General features: G+C 28.3%; 2 protein-coding genes across 2 annotated transcripts; one reads left to right on the top strand and one right to left on the bottom strand.

Moving 5' to 3' along the window:
• Nucleotides 1-502: 502 nt before the first annotated feature.
• On the top strand, nt 503-4,930 carry LOC124944989 (SUPPRESSOR OF GAMMA RESPONSE 1). The gene is made up of 6 exons (XM_047485343.1): nt 503-588; nt 1,790-1,931; nt 2,125-2,311; nt 2,395-2,894; nt 4,043-4,444; nt 4,533-4,930. The coding sequence occupies exons 1-6, from the start codon at nt 575-577 to the stop codon at nt 4,575-4,577; spliced, it is 1,290 nt and encodes a 429-aa protein (XP_047341299.1). The 5' UTR covers nt 503-574; the 3' UTR covers nt 4,578-4,930.
• A 9,200-nt stretch (nt 4,931-14,130) lies between these two features.
• LOC124910490 (small polypeptide DEVIL 4) lies at nt 14,131-14,698 on the bottom strand. Its single transcript, XM_047451135.1, has one exon. It carries the CDS (start codon nt 14,621-14,623, stop codon nt 14,498-14,500), a length of 126 nt encoding a protein of 41 aa, XP_047307091.1. The 5' UTR covers nt 14,624-14,698; the 3' UTR covers nt 14,131-14,497.
• Nucleotides 14,699-19,592: the final 4,894 nt, after the last annotated feature.

The following is a 19,592-nucleotide window of genomic DNA, read 5'->3' as shown; positions in this document are numbered from 1 at the left end:
TATTCATGGAAATTTTTTTTGTAGAAGGCCTCCTATAATTGAAAAAAATGAGAATGATAAATTAAAATTGGGAACCATAATAAGGTCAAAATTGTCAAAAATAAAATAATAATGGTGTTCATTTTTCTCTAAAATTCGCGTTAAAATTAACATTCAAACCACTATCTCACCCGAGTGGTGGAAAAGGTTGACCTAAAAGACCAATATATTACGGTTTTGATTTCCACTAAAAATACTTTAAATGAAAACGAATGATAATAAGTGTTGGGTGTGGTGTGTTCTCCATAATTAAAAAAAATAAAAATTTGTTAAATGTTTATATTTGAAATTAATTTGAAATAATTAAAAAAATGTGAAGAGGATTATAATAAATCCTAATAAGCCTTGGCCCAAATGATTTTGGGCTGAATTATATTTGAATGAGCCATAATAAACACAAGTTCTAGAAGAGTGCAAATTCGAAACTTCTAATTAAATTCTTGGCGCTGTCGGTACAAATAAAAGCAATCAACCCTTTTCGTGCAAAAGAAGAGGAACAGTCGGGTTTCCTTCATCTGATCGCTTCAAATCCCTCATGTCTCGATCGGGGTATTCTTCTTTCTCTTCCCTTTGCTCCTTCATCGCAGCACTGTTGCTGCGATGCCCTCTCAAATGCTACTCTTCTCTTTCAGAGTGGCGTTTATTTGACTGTGTTTACTCACGACAACACTTAGACCTAGTTGAAATCTTACTTAAATATGGAAGTTATAGTTAATCCAATATGGGATGATGAAAATGAGTGATATTTCTAGTGTTGAAGCAAGTTTGTTTATGTTCTGCTCTGTTTTGTTGTGCCTATGGATAGTTATTATGGGGTGGTTCCAGCCTTTAGGCCTAGTGTTTTAGTAAAGAGTTTAACTTTGTCATGTTTGGTATGTATTTTTAAGGTAATGAGTTAGTAATCTTGTACCTACCTTTATTTGATCATAGGCAACTTAAACCCTTTATTTGGTTTCTGATGAAACAGTTGGGAACTTCATGTTTACCTTCACAATGTGACTTAAGATTTTGTTGAGTTTAGCATGGGAATATGAATGAAAGAGTTATTGAATACTCACTCTTGTGTTTGGTTGATTTTGAAACAAATTACTGAGAGATGGGAGAGCAGAAACTCTGCACTTGATTTTTGTTATTGAATTTTCTTTGTCAATTCATATTATTATTGAGATTATCTATATATAAGATACAATGTCCTTATAATGAAAAAGAATCTCACTTTGAAAAATAAATCCTAATCAAGTATAATGATTCTCAACAAGACATTGTAATAATCTTGTAATCATATTAATATTATATTACAAGATATTACTGAAACCTTGTAATAGAATATGATGGCTATATTTCAAATAGATTTATTCCTTGAACATAGGAATTTTAAAGTTCAATGTAAGTACCAGCTTCTTCATTGATTAGCTTTCCCATGAGTTTAAATTACCGGCTGACCTCTTGAGGGTTCTTCAGAGGTTGTTTCTTGCTGCTGATGTTTCAGCTTTGATTTGGCTTTGCATCTTTAACAGGGGAATGTATAACCATTTTTAAGATTCACAAAAATGAACATTAAAATACTAAATCATGTGCTCAACAATGACATTTTATCATAGTTGTGCAGGCTTTTCAAAAAAATAAATATAACTAAAAGATTTGAATGGATGGAATTACCACACTACCTTGTTTAGTTGTTGAAATTAATGAAATTGTCCGAGTCTTTATGATTTCAAAGAAATGTATTTTGCTGCTTTCATTTGCACAGGCCATCGTGGTTGGTTGATAGCAATAGAATTGCAACAAAAATCAAAAGTGCATCTGGTTCAAGTTGTAATGAAGGAGTTGATTGGAATAGCAACCCAACCAAAGCTTGCCCTAACTGTGAACACGTCATAGACAACAGTGATGTAAGCCTTGTTTCGTGTAGTTCAATTTACATCTCACACTTTTATATGTGTGATTTGAGAATTTCAAACTTAAGTTATCATTAATACAAAGATTCTTCAAGGTAAAGCTTTCGAGCATGACAAAAGTTATGTAAATCTGTTTTCTTGTAAAAGAATTTTGACGAATATTGGTGGATATTTCTAATTTCTTCAGGTTACTCAGGAGTGGCCAGGTTTGCCCAGAGGTGTGAAATTTGATCCATCTGACCAGGAAATCATATGGCATTTACTTGCAAAAGTCAGTGTGGGGAATTTAAAGCCACATCCTTTTATCGATGAGTTTATTCCTACTGTAAATAAGGAAAACGGAATCTGTTACACTCATCCAAAGAATTTACCAGGTATTTCTCTTATAACTTATTCCTCTTCTTTAGACTTTATCACTTTTATTATAAATGAAAAACTGAATGCAGTTATCTTCTAGGTGTCAAGCAAGATGGAAGTGTGTGTCATTTCTTCCACAGAGTAATTAAGGCTTACAATACTGGAACTCGGAAACGTAGAAAGATACATGATGATTACTTTGGCGATGTTCGTTGGCACAAGACAGGAAGGACGAAACCAGTAATTCTTGATGGGGTCCAAAGAGGCTGTAAGAAGATTATGGTTCTGTATTTGAGTGCAGCCAAAGGGGAAAAAGCTGAGAAAACAAATTGGGTTATGCATCAGTATCATCTAGGCACTGAAGAAGATGAGAAGGATGGAGAGTATATTATATCCAAAGTGTTTTACCAACAACTACAAGGAAAACAGACAGAGAAGATTGATAATGATTTTCTCAAGTGCAATGATCCTGTTATTGTGAAAGTAGATCCAGTGACACCGAAATCTGTGACTCCTGACCCTCCTCGAAGTGACATGAGGATGAATCATTTTAACCTGGAAAAGCAATCTAATCCGTCTCCTACAGATCCCTATGTTCTGGTATGTCAGTTTTACTCCTTTTTCCTTATAAATTAAATCTTGCATTCATAAGACTCTAGAAAAATGAGAGCAACTAAAATTATTCTAGAAGCATTGGAGTTAATCAACTTATAGATTAGTGACAGTTAATTTGTTAAGAGAAATTAATTGTTAACTGTTTGTCAAGAGCCTAAGAATGCCTGAATGAATTGGGAGGTCATGATAATGGAGGTCGTTTATCCTAACAAAATAACCGTCACTATTCTAGAAGTTCTAGAAGCTGATTAATTGCAATGATTCTAGAACACTTTCGGTTCTTCTTATTTTTCGTCAAAAGATTAGTTGTGAAACGTGAATAAGGAATACAAGCTACAAATTAAATGAAGAGAAATAGGGGAAAAGAAGAAATTGACCTCACACATTAGGCCAAATAGTTTGAGGATGAAAAATAGGAGCAAATAATCTGTAACGGAACCATCAAATATCAAAATTGATAAGCCGAACATGTATCTCATTACTAACTGAAGAACTCCAAAACAATCTTGGGCTTTCATTGAATTGGGCTAGCTTTCTCTATGGAATAAATCCTGGATTAAAAAAAATATCAAAGTCTGAATTCATCATTTGAACTTCTTTATCACAAGTATGTATTTCAACTGCTATCTAGAGAATAAATCCTGGATTAAAAAAATATCAAGGTCTGAATTCATCATTTGAACTTCTTTTTCACAAGTATGTATTTCAACTGTTGTGATACTTAACAAGTTATTACAATTTTCTGAAATAAACTGATTTGCTGGAAACAAAAATCATGTTTGATGAAAAAGTGGATTATTTGGGGTTATTTAGGTTAAATGACTAAAATATTATTTATATTTAAAATGTTAAAAAATAAAGTAAGTGTAATTTAGTATTTCGGTTGAAGAAGTGAATCCATATATCCCTTCATCAAACAAGACCTTTGGGATTGAAATGGTTAAACCATTCATTTAACCAGAAAAAGTGCAAATAGATTAAATAGTTCTTACTTGAAATGGGACATCAGGAGTTGGCAATGGGACAGGTAGAGTATGTGATATGATAAAATAATTCAGAATCTCAAATAAGTTAGCAATATTTTCAATTTATTGGCTAAGAAAAATAATGGGTTCTTTACATTCTTGCCTAAGCATCGTGAGCTGGATTATGGGAGTGATGAAGTTCAAGCTGGGCCAGGAAAGGCTAATCATGAAGAAGACATTATGTCTGAAACTCAATACAATGAAATCTTTGAGAACAATGACTTCCAAGGTGGAGAAAACCCCAAGTGGTGGGACAGTGAGTCACAGCATCATTTGGATTCACAGCAACTTGTAGAAGGCCTGTCATTGTGTGATGAGTTTCTTCGGAGCCAGTCTCCAACCAGAGATGGCAGCGAAAACGAACAATCAAAAGGAAGACCTTGTCTGGCTGATTATGCTACTCTTGGATCCGAGACCCTGAAGAAGGATTTGGAGGATTGCCAGGACTTAGTCCTCGATCCAGCAAACATAGAACTCGACACACCTCCAGATTTCCGATTAAGCCAACTTGTATGCTTCATTTTCAAGAATTTTCCATTTTTTCCCGATATATGTATATTTGTTCAAATCCACTAATTGTGTTTCATCGAATCTTCAGGAATTTGCATCACAGGAGAGCTATCTTTCATGGGGGAAATTGTAAACGATTTTGTAAAGTTGGGAACTGACAAATGGCATCATTTTGACAAATTCTCTGTTGCCAAATGTTGTCTTAAGCAAATTTCGTTACTATTTCGGGTGACTTATCTGATTTCATTTTTGAGGGGCAATATCCATCTATGGTATTTGAAGTGGGAAGAGTTTTGAACTTAAGATGTGAAGTCTGAATTGGATGTGCTAGCCTCTTCCAGGGGACAGTATAAACCCCTGGTCTTAAAACACTTGTGTTTTTCCCTATTGGATGATGTTTATCCATTTTGAAGGTTCAAAAGTGTAAACAACTTTAAGGAAATATATATAATATATATGGATATTTTTTGCATCCCTTTATTATTATTGATGAATTTGGTATAGTGTAGGGTCTATAGAAGAAAAAGGTTCATTGAACTTTGAAATAAGAGATAGCTAGTTTATACAGATCATATATGCTGGCTTTGACAGAAACAACACAATTTTCTTAGCTTGTGATGTGTTTTAGCCCCAAGTGCTTCTTCAGAGGCAACCAACTCTAGGTAGCTGAGATGGGAAAAAAGGATTGTTCTTGGACAATGATTAAACATCTTTATCTGCTGGAAAACTATTTGAAATTTAGTTGATTTTGTCCAAAGATTGTGATGGGCCATTAACTCATATTATATAAATTGGAATATTAATCTCTTTAGATCATGGATTTGATGCTAGTTTAATAATCAGGTGATTTAATGACCAACTACTAGATCTTGTACAGTTGTTATGTTTGGTTAATTGGGTATTACTTTTAATTAGGGTTTTTAAAAACGTTTTTGGATCATATTTTGCTTAGTATCTAGGTGCAACTGTGTTTGCCTGACTAAGATATTCTAGAAAAATATTTCATACAAAAATCAAGACAATTCATAAAAACCTAAAAGATACCTATGATCTAAGATGTCTTTCCTCATTTACCTACTAAATATATATACTGTCTTTTGTACTATTGGGTTAAATTAAATGCTATCGATGAAATAACATTTGGATCATTCAACTTGAAAAGGTCAAATTAGGGTGCCTCGTTTTTCTTTTCATCACTTAGATTTGAGTTGATGTTGCATTTTATTCGGCTCGACATCCTGTTTAGCCGGATCATTTTTTTTGTCTCGAATTTTTATAATTCGAATAATATTCTCAATCATTGGTGTTGTTTACTACTCAAACCATCCTATTGTGTTTGTGATCATTTCTCGAGTATGTATCTATCATTTTTTAACAACAAATGAGATGAAATAAACAAATTAAAAATTATTTCTCATTTTTTTAATAAAAATTACTGAATTTGATATTTCTTACGAATGACCTCTTATAAGTATATTTTCATGATTTGTATGAATTTATCACCATTTCCGTTATATATGTAGATGATTTATTTTTACTTGACATGACCTTTTCTGACGTTGTTTACAAACCATCGGCTAAGGACAATGACGGACTCAGGATTTATAAATGGGGTAGGTTTGAAAAAAAATTAGGGTGAACTTAAAAAATAACGAGATTTTTTTTTTGATAAAACGAGTAGATAAAAATAAGTTTTACCATTTTTTTAATAATTAGATAAACAAATAATGAATTCTATTGATTTTTTTTAAAAAATTAGGGGGAAATATCACATTTTTACTGTAATATATATATATATATATATATATATATATATATATATATATATATATATATATATATATATATATATATATATATATATATATATTTCTGGACGAGTCCCTACATATATCCGTCCCTACCTAAGAATAATTTTAAATGTCGCTCAAAATATTTGGTAGAGGTTCTTCTGACACCGTTTCATTGATTCGTTTAGTTTGCTCTACTTCAACCCCGATCGTTCAAATTGCGTGTTCGAATTGCGTGAATGTCGAATCTTTTATATTAGGAGTTTTATTTTTGTAAATTATTTATATAATTTAATATGTATATCATCAATTGTTTATTTTGTAGATGTTATCTTATATTATTTATTTAATTTTTTTCTTATATGCAACTCTTATTTAATATAATGAGAATTTTTTTTTTAAATATATAAAAATTACCTTAACAATTTGTGACCCTGTCCCATTTGTCAACTCATGATCACTTAATCCTGTACTAATATCAATATATAATTTATGATTGGTTGATGTTATCATAACTAGGAGCAAATTATATAAGGGCCTCATTTATATATATATATATATATATATATATATATATATATATATATATATAAGCACGGGATAGACACAACGGCTCTTTATAAAGAGCCATAATAATAAAGTGGCTTAGGTAGAGGCATAAATAAATAATAATAAATAATAATAAATCAAAGTATTATCTATCTTCTTTAATTGTGTATTTTTTAATTTATTTCTCTACCTTAATTATTTTTCCCTTCATTTTTTTAAAATTATTAAACAAATGAATTATATAATTAAATCATAATTTTAATTTTAATTAAGCTAAAATATCATACCAAAATAGCCTAAAAATCATTTTTTATAAAAAAAAAAAACTAACAAGAAATATAGATGGTTTTATCCTATATAGAATTTAATTAAAATTATAGTAATAAAAACATGTTTAATTATCAAGATTTAATGATATACAAAACATCACACATAAACAAACTATTAAGAATTAATTGTTAATTTGATTATTTTAGTTTGTGTACATGATTTAGTTGTTAGTTTGTATAATTAATTAATATTAAGTAATATTATTTTGTATGAATGTTTTTCCATAACTTACAATTCAAAGAAAAAACAATATAAAATATAATAAAAAAAAGTATTAAGTTAATCATGTCAATAAAAATAATAATAATATTATATCAAGTCAAATCAATTTTATTTTTTTACCTTTATTTTTTCTTTATAAATTTTCTTCCTCTCCAATTAATGAAAAATAATATTTTATCTTTGGGCTGAAATATATAATAAAACTAAAAATATTTAGTAAAAATTAGGTAAAAAAAACTTTTAGAAATAAAATTATAAGGGAGATGTTTAGTAGAAAGAGAGAAGTAAATAAAATAAAAATAAATTATTATTTATTTATTTATTTGGCTGAGATAGACATTCCAGCTAAAGCGCTTTTCAAAAGCGTTTTATAAGCGACGCTTTATATATCATTTACCTTTATATAATAATAATAATTTGTGTTTTAAAAGATACAAAATGCTCACTTGAATAAAAATAATTTTAGCAATAGTAAAATACATATATAATATGTTATGTACAAGAATATGACAAAACTGAGATGTAATAATGAGAATTCCCAATGACCATACTGTGATGATGATATAATAAAACTTTAAAAGAAAAAAAAAAAATGCAAAAGAAGAAAAGAAATGAAGAACACAGTGGCCCCTCCCTAGGACTTCAAGTCCACTGGCTATAGAGTTATTTTTAGGACTCTCATAGAAAAAGAAAATACAAAAGAGTGGCAAAGGCCATAACCATTTATCTTTTAGTGCCCCTTTGTCGAAAGCCATCTTGAGTATATATGCTAGTTGCTTTTATTTATGTCTTATCGCTACTTGAACAATGTAGATTCAACTCTTCGTTTATACCAACGTATTGTTTTGTCTTTACACGTCTTCGTCGATACCCATAAATCATAATGGCCCCAATTGATTGAGTGTTTTATTATATTAAAATTGTCGAGTCTTTTTAAGTATTTATAACTATATTTATATGTCTTTTTATTCTGACTATATTTAAAGAGAATGTGAATATAACTCGATTTTTACTCTACTCCAACGTACAATAGTCTTGATAATATGTATTGTTTAAAAAAAAAAAACTAAATTCGAGACTTCGAAAGCAAACCACTTTGCATCTATATTTTACCAAGGTAATTCCTTGTTAGTGTTAGAAAATATGAATTCTTAAATATATATTTTGAGGTGTGATATCACTCTCCTAAAGGTAAATATGCTGTATAAAACTATTGCTTTTAACTACAATAAAACTCTTAAACTCTTAAAAATTCAAATTACGCCAAATTGAATGTTTCACCTATTTATCGGGAATAAACAATTTTTTCAATAGACACGACCATTCATTTGCAATATGTGCCTCCATACATTCATTGCAATAGACACATGCATTCATTTGTAATAGGCGCATGCATTTATTACAATAGACTTCATTCGAAACACATTTATTTATTGTGATAAGTCAACATTCATTCATTACACAGCCACAACAATGACACCGCAAACTATTCCTCCCACACACTAGTTTGTAATGGCAAAATATACACGCCACCGTTCTTATAATAAGTCTCTCCACCTAACCTCCCAATAATTTGTACTAAACTTTTAAGATTTTCCAAGTGTACAAAGACTTAACCTAAAACTCTATTTTAAAAGTGAGTATATAACAATATAACATATATTATGCCGCTCTTCATAGTGAGAAGATTAAAACAACAGTTCTAACATGTCTGGCCTTATTTGAAAAAGCAAAATAGTGCATCAATTACATAAAGTAACTTTTTTTTTTACCTTTGTACCTTTTAGAATTTACTTTTATCAACTCAAATTTGAATTTAATTACTCATACCAATTTATTTATGATAACAATTCCATCTTAAGAATACATTTCAAACTAACTTCATGGAAATTTGATAATTTAACCATCAAACTTTATATCCTAGACATAGTACTCTTGACTTATAATTAGTGAAACCAAAAACAAAAGGTTGACTTCTCATTATGCCGGCAACTTTAATTTAAAATAATTTTATTTTATTATTTGCCATACTTTTATAAAATTATTAATCGAGTATATCTATAACTATAAGTATATATTATATTACCACCATAAACCATTTAAAAAGATTTTACCATTTATATATGGAATTTTATTCTCTAGCTACTAGTTTACTTATTCACCGGTTTATTTTTTACAACAAAATTCTCAAATTCTCTTGAAAATCAATGTATTATGTCAAAATAAGATCTTTTACCTATTTATAGGGATGCAACCATTGGTTCAATTGTTCAATAGACATGCTTTCTTTTAAAAAAAAAAACAAAAAAAAAACATTAAATTGTGTATTCAAGATACAACAATTCGATCATTTGTAATAAGCTTATTCATTCATTACATTAATATATACATTCATTCAATTGTAATAAACGCAACATTCATTGTAATAGACATATTTATTTATTGCAATATGTACATTCATTAATTTGTAATAAATGCATCCATTGATTATTGGAAACATTTACTCATCGCAAACTATTTCAACGGTAACATGAAAATTGGCAAAGAAAAACTTGTCATAAGTGAGAAATATTTGCACGTAAATGCTAAGAGAAACTTTTGATAATGGAAATCTCAACCCATTGATTGATGAACAAATTAAGATGATTTCTTAATCTTAAAAAAAAAAGTCATTGTTGGAATTATTAAGAGCATAGATAACATTAATTTTTTTAAATTAATAATATTGTAACACAAATTAAGTTAAATTAGTAAAATTTCTATAACATTTCTAAACAAAATGTTGAAGTAAAGTAAAAAAGAGATAATAAGTATAATATTCCATATATATTTAACTTTTGAATCTTTATAATCTTCTTTCAAATTGTTTTTTTTACATTTATTTCTATTTGAAAATCATTCCTATACAATTATTTTTGTTTGAATTTATACCCTAAATATTTAAACTATTTAAAATGTTTTAAAACTTTTAATTTGTGTTGAAAATTATATGCACAAATTCATTTTATACTTTGTATATTCATTTTTTATTTTTTAAGTCCTATTACGGCCAAAAATTTTACCTTCGTCCTAAGATGACTTCTTCAACTTCATTTTCAAACGATCTTTGTTTCAGACAACAATGTTGCATATTAAGATGCCTACGAGATTGTTACTCATTAGTTTTTTTTTTTATATTTAAATATTGTGTGTTTATGACTTTATGTTGTACCCCCAAAATCGTCTTTAAGTAATAAAAAATATTGATATTGAATGAAAGAAAAATGTTTTGTAGTTATATAGTTAAAATGTAAATAATATAATAAAGATTATAAAATATAAATATGATACCGTAATACGATTGAATCGGTCGACTATACATGATTTATACCAAAATAACGATTATCCCTTTAGTGAGAATGAATTAGAATTGAGATTTGAATGTAATTTGATTTGAATACGAAGTGAGAGTTTATTAGTCAAAATAACATTGAATTAAAATCCGATAAACACAACCTAACTAGTTAGAATCTTAGACGATAGATGGTTTTAAATAATTAGTTATGAAGCGGGTTCAAATTTCGACCCTAAAACAAGAATTGTTCATCTTTGGAGTTAATAAGTTCTTCATTTTGTATTATTTAAAAAAGTATAACTATTTTAAACAAAAATAAATGTACAATAATAATTTAAAATAAAAATAAATGTATAATTAACAATTTCAAATAATATATATATATATATATATATATATATATATATATATATATATATATATATATATATATATATATATATATATATATATATATATATATATATATATAAAGATATATTTAAAACTTAAATGTTGGGAAAGTATTATATTATTTAATAAAAATAAATAAATGAGATGGTTCCATCTTTCAAAACTTGGCTAAAATTACTTGAATTATCAAATAATTTTTGAAAGATGTTTGTATATATTCACCTTTATCAAATATATATGTATATACTTATTTGAAACATTTACCTATTAATGAGTTATCTACTTAAAAAATAGTTGAATTAAAAGATGAAGATCCATTTAGTCTACTCTTTATAATAAAATAAGTTATATATATATATATATATATATATATATATATATATATATTAACTAATCAACTAGGAAAGTGATTTGTAAAATATGGATTTGTTTGATTGTTCTTAAAAGGGAATAAGTTGTTATCCTGACAAATAATTATATTAATTTGAATGAATAAACTATTACAAATAGATATAATCACACACATCCAGAGCTTGTTTAATATTGAGTTTTTTTAGGATTTTTATACAAAAAGCTAATATTTTCACTGTTTTCAATTCATTTATTTTATCACTACTCTTTTATCTATCTAAATATTAAAATACAATTTATTTAATATTTTCTTTCTCAAGTAAAATGATTATTATTATTTTTTAAAATTAAGTCAAACAAAAAATTTATCCAAAACTCATATAAATAATATAATCAAACAAAACAATCTTAGTTTTTTAAAACATAATTTTCTTCTCTCCTCCTTCCTAGTGTAAAGTTAAAGTGTAATTAAATGTATTTTTTATTATTAAATATTTTAATATTTTAATTAAAATTTTAAATAAAATAATCAATAGTGTAAGATTAAAAGATAAACTATTTAAAATTAATGTCAAATAACTCAAATTAAATTAAATATATATATATATTATTTTAGTTATATATACTTATTAAAAATAGTAAAAAAATATGTTTATTTTAGTTCATTATAATCTACAATAAACTTAAATAAAAATTTATAAAATGATACTATTATTTTTTATAACTAAAATAGACATAATATTAATGAAATACTAAATAATTAAATATTGAATTATTTATGATCAATTATGACTCTCCCATCTCTTTCTTGATAATCCTTCTTGTTATTGTCCACTTAAATAATTTGTTATTCTCCTATTTCTCATTCACAAATTCATCTTTATTTACACCATTTTAATTCTCAATTATGTTCTATTTCTGTTCATTCTGTTACTAAATTTAAATCTGAATAGAAAACTCATCAGTACCCATATTGCTTGACAATCCTAGCTAGCTAGGCTAGCTATCTAACTAGGTAAGTAATGTATAATTGAATTATTTATCTTTTATAACTTTTAAGAGAATATAAAAAAAAAAGTTATAGTGATTAATATTTCAAAATAATAATACATCTAAATACTATACAAATATATATAATATTATTTGAATAAACTGAGAGTTAATTAAACATATTTCAAAGGGTTAAAATTTGAAAATAAGTAGTGATCAACTAACCCTAAAATATATTAAAAGGTGCAGGGCAGTGCAGGGTAGGGTAAGGGGGTCCATTGAAGGGCACGTCTGAGAGAGATGAGACATGCATAAGAATGGGTGGAAGGTGCACGTGGGGAGGAGATAAGGCTGCCAGTTTGACCCAATCACTTTTCTGGGTTTCTTTGTCGGGTTTACGTGGCAATACTAATTCATATTATGGCCGACATCACAATATTAACATTTCGGATTCAGCTCCTGTGTTGTCTCATACAGGGTCCCATTCACCTCTCGTAACGTTAAAATTTATCATGTGATCGTGTTTTTTATTAGACTCGCGAACTCGGCGAATTTATTATTTGTTGTTATTCCACGTTTGTGATTGTCATTATCATCTTGTTTCAAATTATCATGGTCCATGTTTTTTAGGTTGTTTAATTAGTTTGGTACTGTTTGTTACATTATTATTTGAATAATAATTAGATATTTGAGACATATAACTCTCTTTATGTGATGAACTCATGTGTTATATATACTAAAATTATAAAAAATAAAATAAAAAACCTTATGTATCTCTTCTCTCTTACAATTATTTAAATGGGTCCCAATAAATGAGACTTGATCATTAAATGCCAAAACCAAAGAACCTATATAGATATATAGATAAGCAATTATGAAAAAAAAAATATATTATTGAGTGAGTTGTCAAGACACAGTCCTAAACTATTACAAACATTTTCTACACTATATTTAAATTGACTCAATGTTTTTTTTATAGATTCAAAATTGGACTAGAATTTCTAATTATTTAAAAATGGTCCCTTTAATTAGTGATCAAAATAATAATTGCATTCATTCATTTATATGCCATGTCCTAATTAATTTCCTGTTATTTAATTAATTATTCATTACATTTATTTATATCTTGAATGGAAAACAAACCAATTGGGAATGAAAAATAAAATCTAAGGGCATAATTATGGTTGTTTATATTGGACTAGATAATTATAATTAAGGGCTTGACCAAATTTTGGATAAGTGTCTGGTAGAAATTGAGGTACCAAATGATTAGAGCTAGTTTAATCTCCTCCACTTGAAACAATCATACAATGTTTAAAATAAAATTTTGATTTAAAAGGAATTTGGATTATATCATAATTAGACATTGATGAGGTGCATATATATTTTGTGAAAAATGTAATATATATATATAGATTCATCAACATAATATTATATAGTCTCAAGCTAGCTCATCTCAACTCAAAACTTGAACCTAGCTAGCAATCTTGAGTGACAATAGGGCCATGAATTTTCGCGAAAAGTAATTTTTCTACTTGAACAGACTTAATTTATTCCTATCTTGCATCATTTCTCGATTATTTAGACAAATTTATTTAAAAATATATACTATAATTCTCATCTTTTTGTTCTCAATTATCAGAGTATCATGTTAGTAATTTTTTTTTTTTCGGAAAATGAAAACGTTGGAATCGAGTTAGGGTTAGAGTTAGTGCAATCACGTGATTTTGCAAGATCAAAAAAGTTATGATTGAAAGTCTTGGATATACATGAAGCACATACAAGAGGCTATTGCTTAATAATTGGTACAAAATTGTGGTGACATCATGTCTAGGTAGATTCTATTTACAAATCATGAATGGATGCTCGATCCATGACTTAAAAATCACATAGAGTGGCATATATCGATGATGAAGCTCAACTTGGATCGAAAAAGTTGTCATAATTCCCAAGTTCCCACCCTTAGGTTGAAAACCCACAAAAAATAGATCGGAGAAAGCTGCCGCCGGTGTGAATTCAGGCCAAAAAAAGAAGATGTAGTCGTCGCCGATGAACCAACCAACCAACCAACGTAGGTGACCTAGTATATATAGCCTAGTCATGCCAGCAGAGAAGCATGACGACGCATCTCCTTATGATGTAAAGCCTGGCCCTTTGCTCTTTAAGAACTCTTCCAAGTCCCCTGGTTGATATCTTTCTCTTTGATCCACCAAACTTCATTTTTGTTTATGTTTTTGTTTTTGTTTCTAGAGAAGAATGAAGGGTTTGAAGATGATGATGATGATGATGATGGTTATGATGAAGAGAAGTTGTTCTTAAATAGGGGGAGTGAAAGTGAGTGAGTGGTCCAAACATGAAATGGGGCCAAAAATGGTGGGGGCATTAAAGGGCGTGCACTGCCTCTAACTCACTCGACAACTCATTGGAAATTGGGTCCCATCTCCCACTTGGATATGGATTCCATGCCTCAACACCACCGTTAAATTCTTAAAAAAAAAAAAAAAAAAAAAATTATTTGTGAATCTTTATTAAGGGAGAAATTTTAGAATATATCGTGAACTTCAAATGTTGTTAGGCATTGGAGTTGACAGTCATTGTCTGTTTTAAATGTTTTGTTTTCTTTTGTTGCTATGTATATGAAATTGTGAATGTAGCACATTGTTTTAGAATTTTGTATATTTTAAATCTTAAACATTAATTTTTTTTTCTTATATAATTCTTTTCAAGGGTGTCATTTTTATTATTCATTTTACGCGAATGTTGAAATAATCACGATGAATATTGCACTAACTCATTTGGGTTCTTATATTTTTTTTATCTAGTCTTCAACTCTTCAATCAAGTCTATAATGTATTTTTCACTTCTAATCTCTTTAATACCATAAAAAACGAAATTAGAGCATGGTTGATAAAGTATAAGAAAATGATTCATTTTCTAACTGTGTATAATATTTCAGAAAAGTATATCTTATCAAAGTAAAATTGAGTTTATTCAAATGAGGATTTTGTATGCATGTTTCTTGATGTTTGAAGATGAGTCTGGCATTTAATGTCCTTCCACTGTAAATTGTTGTAACAAATTAGGAAACTATTCAGCATCAATATATAGAGGCATAATATTTCATGTAAAGATGTCATAAATATCCATATTATAGATTTTAGTATTTTACTACTTCTAAGACATGTAAATTGATGTGGGATGAATGGTTGATCGACGTAGAGAAGGCCATGACCAGCTTCGAAACAAGTTACTTAACTTTTTTTCTGTTTATTGCTCGTTTTTCTTTCTCATATTGCTTGTTTGGTGTCAATTTCATTTTGATGTTGGTCTATGTGAAATAGATAGTGACCTTATAATTCATATGTTAATTAAATTGAATTTATTTTCTTTGTTATCATGCTCTCTATTTTGTTTCACTTTTGCAATATTGAGGGAATTTTAGTGTGTAATTGATTTAGGATCATTTTGTTTTGATTTTATACCATCTTAGACCTAGACCTAGTTGATTTGAATATATAATAAGTTGTTTTTGGTTTTGAAATTGTTGTCTATTCTATTTATAGAATGATAGGCGTTTAAATTGCTCTAAACATTCCAAACATCCAAACCGTATATTAACTCTAATTGAAAAATATTTGATTGGTAAGATATAGAGTTTTAATATACAGATTTCGATTTAAGATTAGATATAAAGTTTATTAAAATAACACGATGGGCACTCGAAGTATTAGGTATATGTTTTTGTATAATCCGAATTATCACCCTAATTTTATCAATTACATTTCGCTAGCAAAGGGAATAACCGAATCTAGGGGCCAAAACTAGGGAAATTGAAAAACCCTAAAAATGGAATGTAAAGGAGAGGAAAACAAGATATTTGTAATTATTAAAAAGAAGAAGGAAATCAAAATAAAGGTCAATCAATTGGCAGGTGATCACGTGAACCTTGAATTTTCGTGCCATAAGAAATCCCAATATTATAAATTTTATAAATTACCCAGAACAACAGTAACGCATTTTCATGGCTTATGAGCTGTAAACCTATTTAATTAATTCATTATTTAATTTTACACTTACCCCTTCATCTATATTTAATTATTTATTTAATTTGCATGCCCAAACTCACCACCGTGAAAGCAATCCCCAATGTACTTCATCTTGTGTTCCACCCACCCTTAAATACAAATTAAATAACCCTATGTTACATTACATATATAATGTCACTATTTTAATTATATAAAGTTTCAAATACTACAACTTTAATAACATTGTATACAATCAAGTACTGACATTTTTATTTTTGGTCTTGTGTTCTAAATACTCATTTCAATTTAAAATCTTTGAGTTACATATGGGATGCTTAGAATTCCAAAGTATTTTTCGAAGTTCATAAGTTTTTCTTTCATCATCAGAACTTTTATCTTATCCTTCTTTTCATATATTTTTTTTTAATTTTAAAATGTTTTACTTGTTGATTTATGTCTTTTAAGGTATTTTTAGACGTTTAATTTCTACTCACGAGTATACAATGTTAAAAATAATCTAAAGTGCAAGCAATGATCTTATAAATATAAGAGTTAAAATAAAATAATTAATACGAGAGAACGAGAACGAGAACAGAATGACACTATTTAACCGGTTTTTTGATTAATTATATGAGAAATGATTGGGAGAGGGAATGACGTGGCGCAATATGATTGGCTGAAAAAATCAAATAGTTTCTCTCACTTTTCCCTTTTTTCAATCAATGAGAACCAATGAGATGATGCCAAGTCATTCCCTCTCTCATTCTCTCCTTCAAATTCCCTTCCCCTATCACTCCTCTAATTATATTTTAGGTAGTAGCCAAATTAAATATAAAAAAAAGTGAAAACAAACGGGTTATAAGCTGGAAATGGGCTAGGATCTAGTGCATCCGGAATCGAAGAATAAATAATGCAGCAAAAAATAAAAGAAATCAACGCGGATGCTGAGATTTGATCCCCTCACCTCCCGTTCCTTTGCCTTGGATCAAGTCGGCCCATCCGAGCCTAGTTTCGCTTCCCAAGCCTCCACTTTGTGTACCCGAACCATGCCTGAGCCTCTCTAACGTGTTGGATCTTCCCGAACCTCCTCTGAAGCCCAAGCCAACCTCCGAGCTTGCTTTCCTAACCCAACTCTGATTGGGCCTCTTCTTAGGCCTATATGCTTCCTTTTTTTTAATTATTTAAAGCCATTCTCTTTTTACAATGATTAAAATGATTTTTTAAGAAAATATAATATAATTTAGAATAATTATTTTAACCAGCATAAATAATTTCATAATTTTAAGACTCGTTTGGGATTTTTTTGCAATTTTCTCAAACTTTGAGAGTTATAATTTGAATTCTACAACTTAAAAACTTATTAAATTATTTTATAAGTTATACAACACTGTTATGCAATAACTTTGCATAACTTTGAATTTTTGAATAATTATATATTCATACTTTGTTTACCTTTCGTAACATGTATTACATCTATTGTCTAAATACACTATATGCATATTTATGAACATAACAAGCATGGTTCCTTAGACATAGACTATTAGCTACTATATATAGGCTTAGGTTTGAACTTCTTTCAAAGTGTAAGAAAATTCACGTTTTCAAAGACCTTGTTTCGAATTAAAGACCGTCCTTTTGGACGGGCGTGTGAGCCATAGCATCGAGACCATTTCTCACACGTAACCAAGCATTAAACCCAAACATATTTTTGTACAAAAAAATCTTTCCTAATTTTTAAAGAGTAAATAATGTGACGACTCTTAATTGAGTCAAGTATTTCTTTGACAAAATTTGTTTTTAAAACAAACTCGAGTCAAGCTTATCATTTCGGTCTACATCCTGTTTTATGGGATTCAATTGACAATTTAAATCAAGTTTTTTCTCTTTTAAGAATTAGTTGATTATATAGACGCACAATAATCTAAATTAAACTTCTGATTAAACTTTCTTAAGGTGATTTTGCCTTCAATTAATGTTCATAAGTATAACACTATAAGGGTATTAAATATCATAATCTAAGGTTGATATGAAAATAGGTTATCCCATAAATAAGAATGTCAATAATATATAGTAATGACTAGTGAAGACAGCTAATGCTTTGGGAACATGTCAATAAGTAGTTGTGCATGATCAGAGACAACTCATGCACCCTCCATAATATTGAATTAAACTCTCAATTGAATACTATAATATATACATCTCATCCCTTAATAATTATATAGAGACATATTCTAGATATTTGTTCTTCAATCATTATTTGTCCAAATTTTGGTGAAATAAAATAGTTCATTTTGATTTGATTTCTTCCACAACCCAAGACGATCTTTTTAATGAGTTTTATTATCAAATATTTGATTCATTTTGCAATACTTAATAAATGGTCATGTTTTTTGCATCGTTTTATCGAGCACATTTTTTTTCTTTAATGTTCTTATAGATCATCCTTGGGTTAGTCACGCATCCATTGATTTTTGTAAGACAAGAATTGTTCATTTTTAACCTAATTGGAAAATTAATATTATTAAATTAGCATACAAACATGACACGTGAATGTGTTGAAAATGAGAAAAGGTCAGAGCTGCACGTGAAATTCTCGTGATTGGCAATGCCCATTGTCGATTGAACACTCCACAAGTACAACTTTAAGTACTCTTAATTAACCCTAATATATTATTATTATCATGATTGCACCTTTAATTTATATATATATATTGAAATTATTATGTTTATTAATTCAAATTTTAACTTTCAAATAAATAAATTATTAAAATAAATAAAAACAGAATAACCAAAGCAAATGGTATGTATATGAAACAAACTGATCCCATAATTGTATTACAAAAACAATTAATATTCTTTCTATTATTTATTACACTACAAGATTATCAAATCTAATTAAGGTAAATACATTTAGCAGTGACCTTATCTTTGTTTTTCTTTATTCATATTAATCTCTTTGATAATGTGCTAATAATTTGACTTTAGTTCATAAAAAATAAAATCTATTATAGATTCTAAATTAAATGTCATGTGTGTGAAAATTTTATAAACAATTCCTACATTGGAATTTAGGGATATACTATATATTCGTATTTTATCCAATTTTTGAGTTCAAGTATTTTGAACCGGTTTTTGTGAGGAGGTGAAAGTGGTCGTCATTACAT

The sequence above is a fragment of the Impatiens glandulifera genome, chromosome 7 (genome assembly GCF_907164915.1).
Source record: "Impatiens glandulifera chromosome 7, dImpGla2.1, whole genome shotgun sequence".
NCBI lineage: Eukaryota > Viridiplantae > Streptophyta > Magnoliopsida > Ericales > Balsaminaceae > Impatiens > Impatiens glandulifera.
The sequence above is the reverse complement of the archived record's forward strand: the minus strand, read 5'-3'. Positions and strand labels throughout refer to the sequence as shown.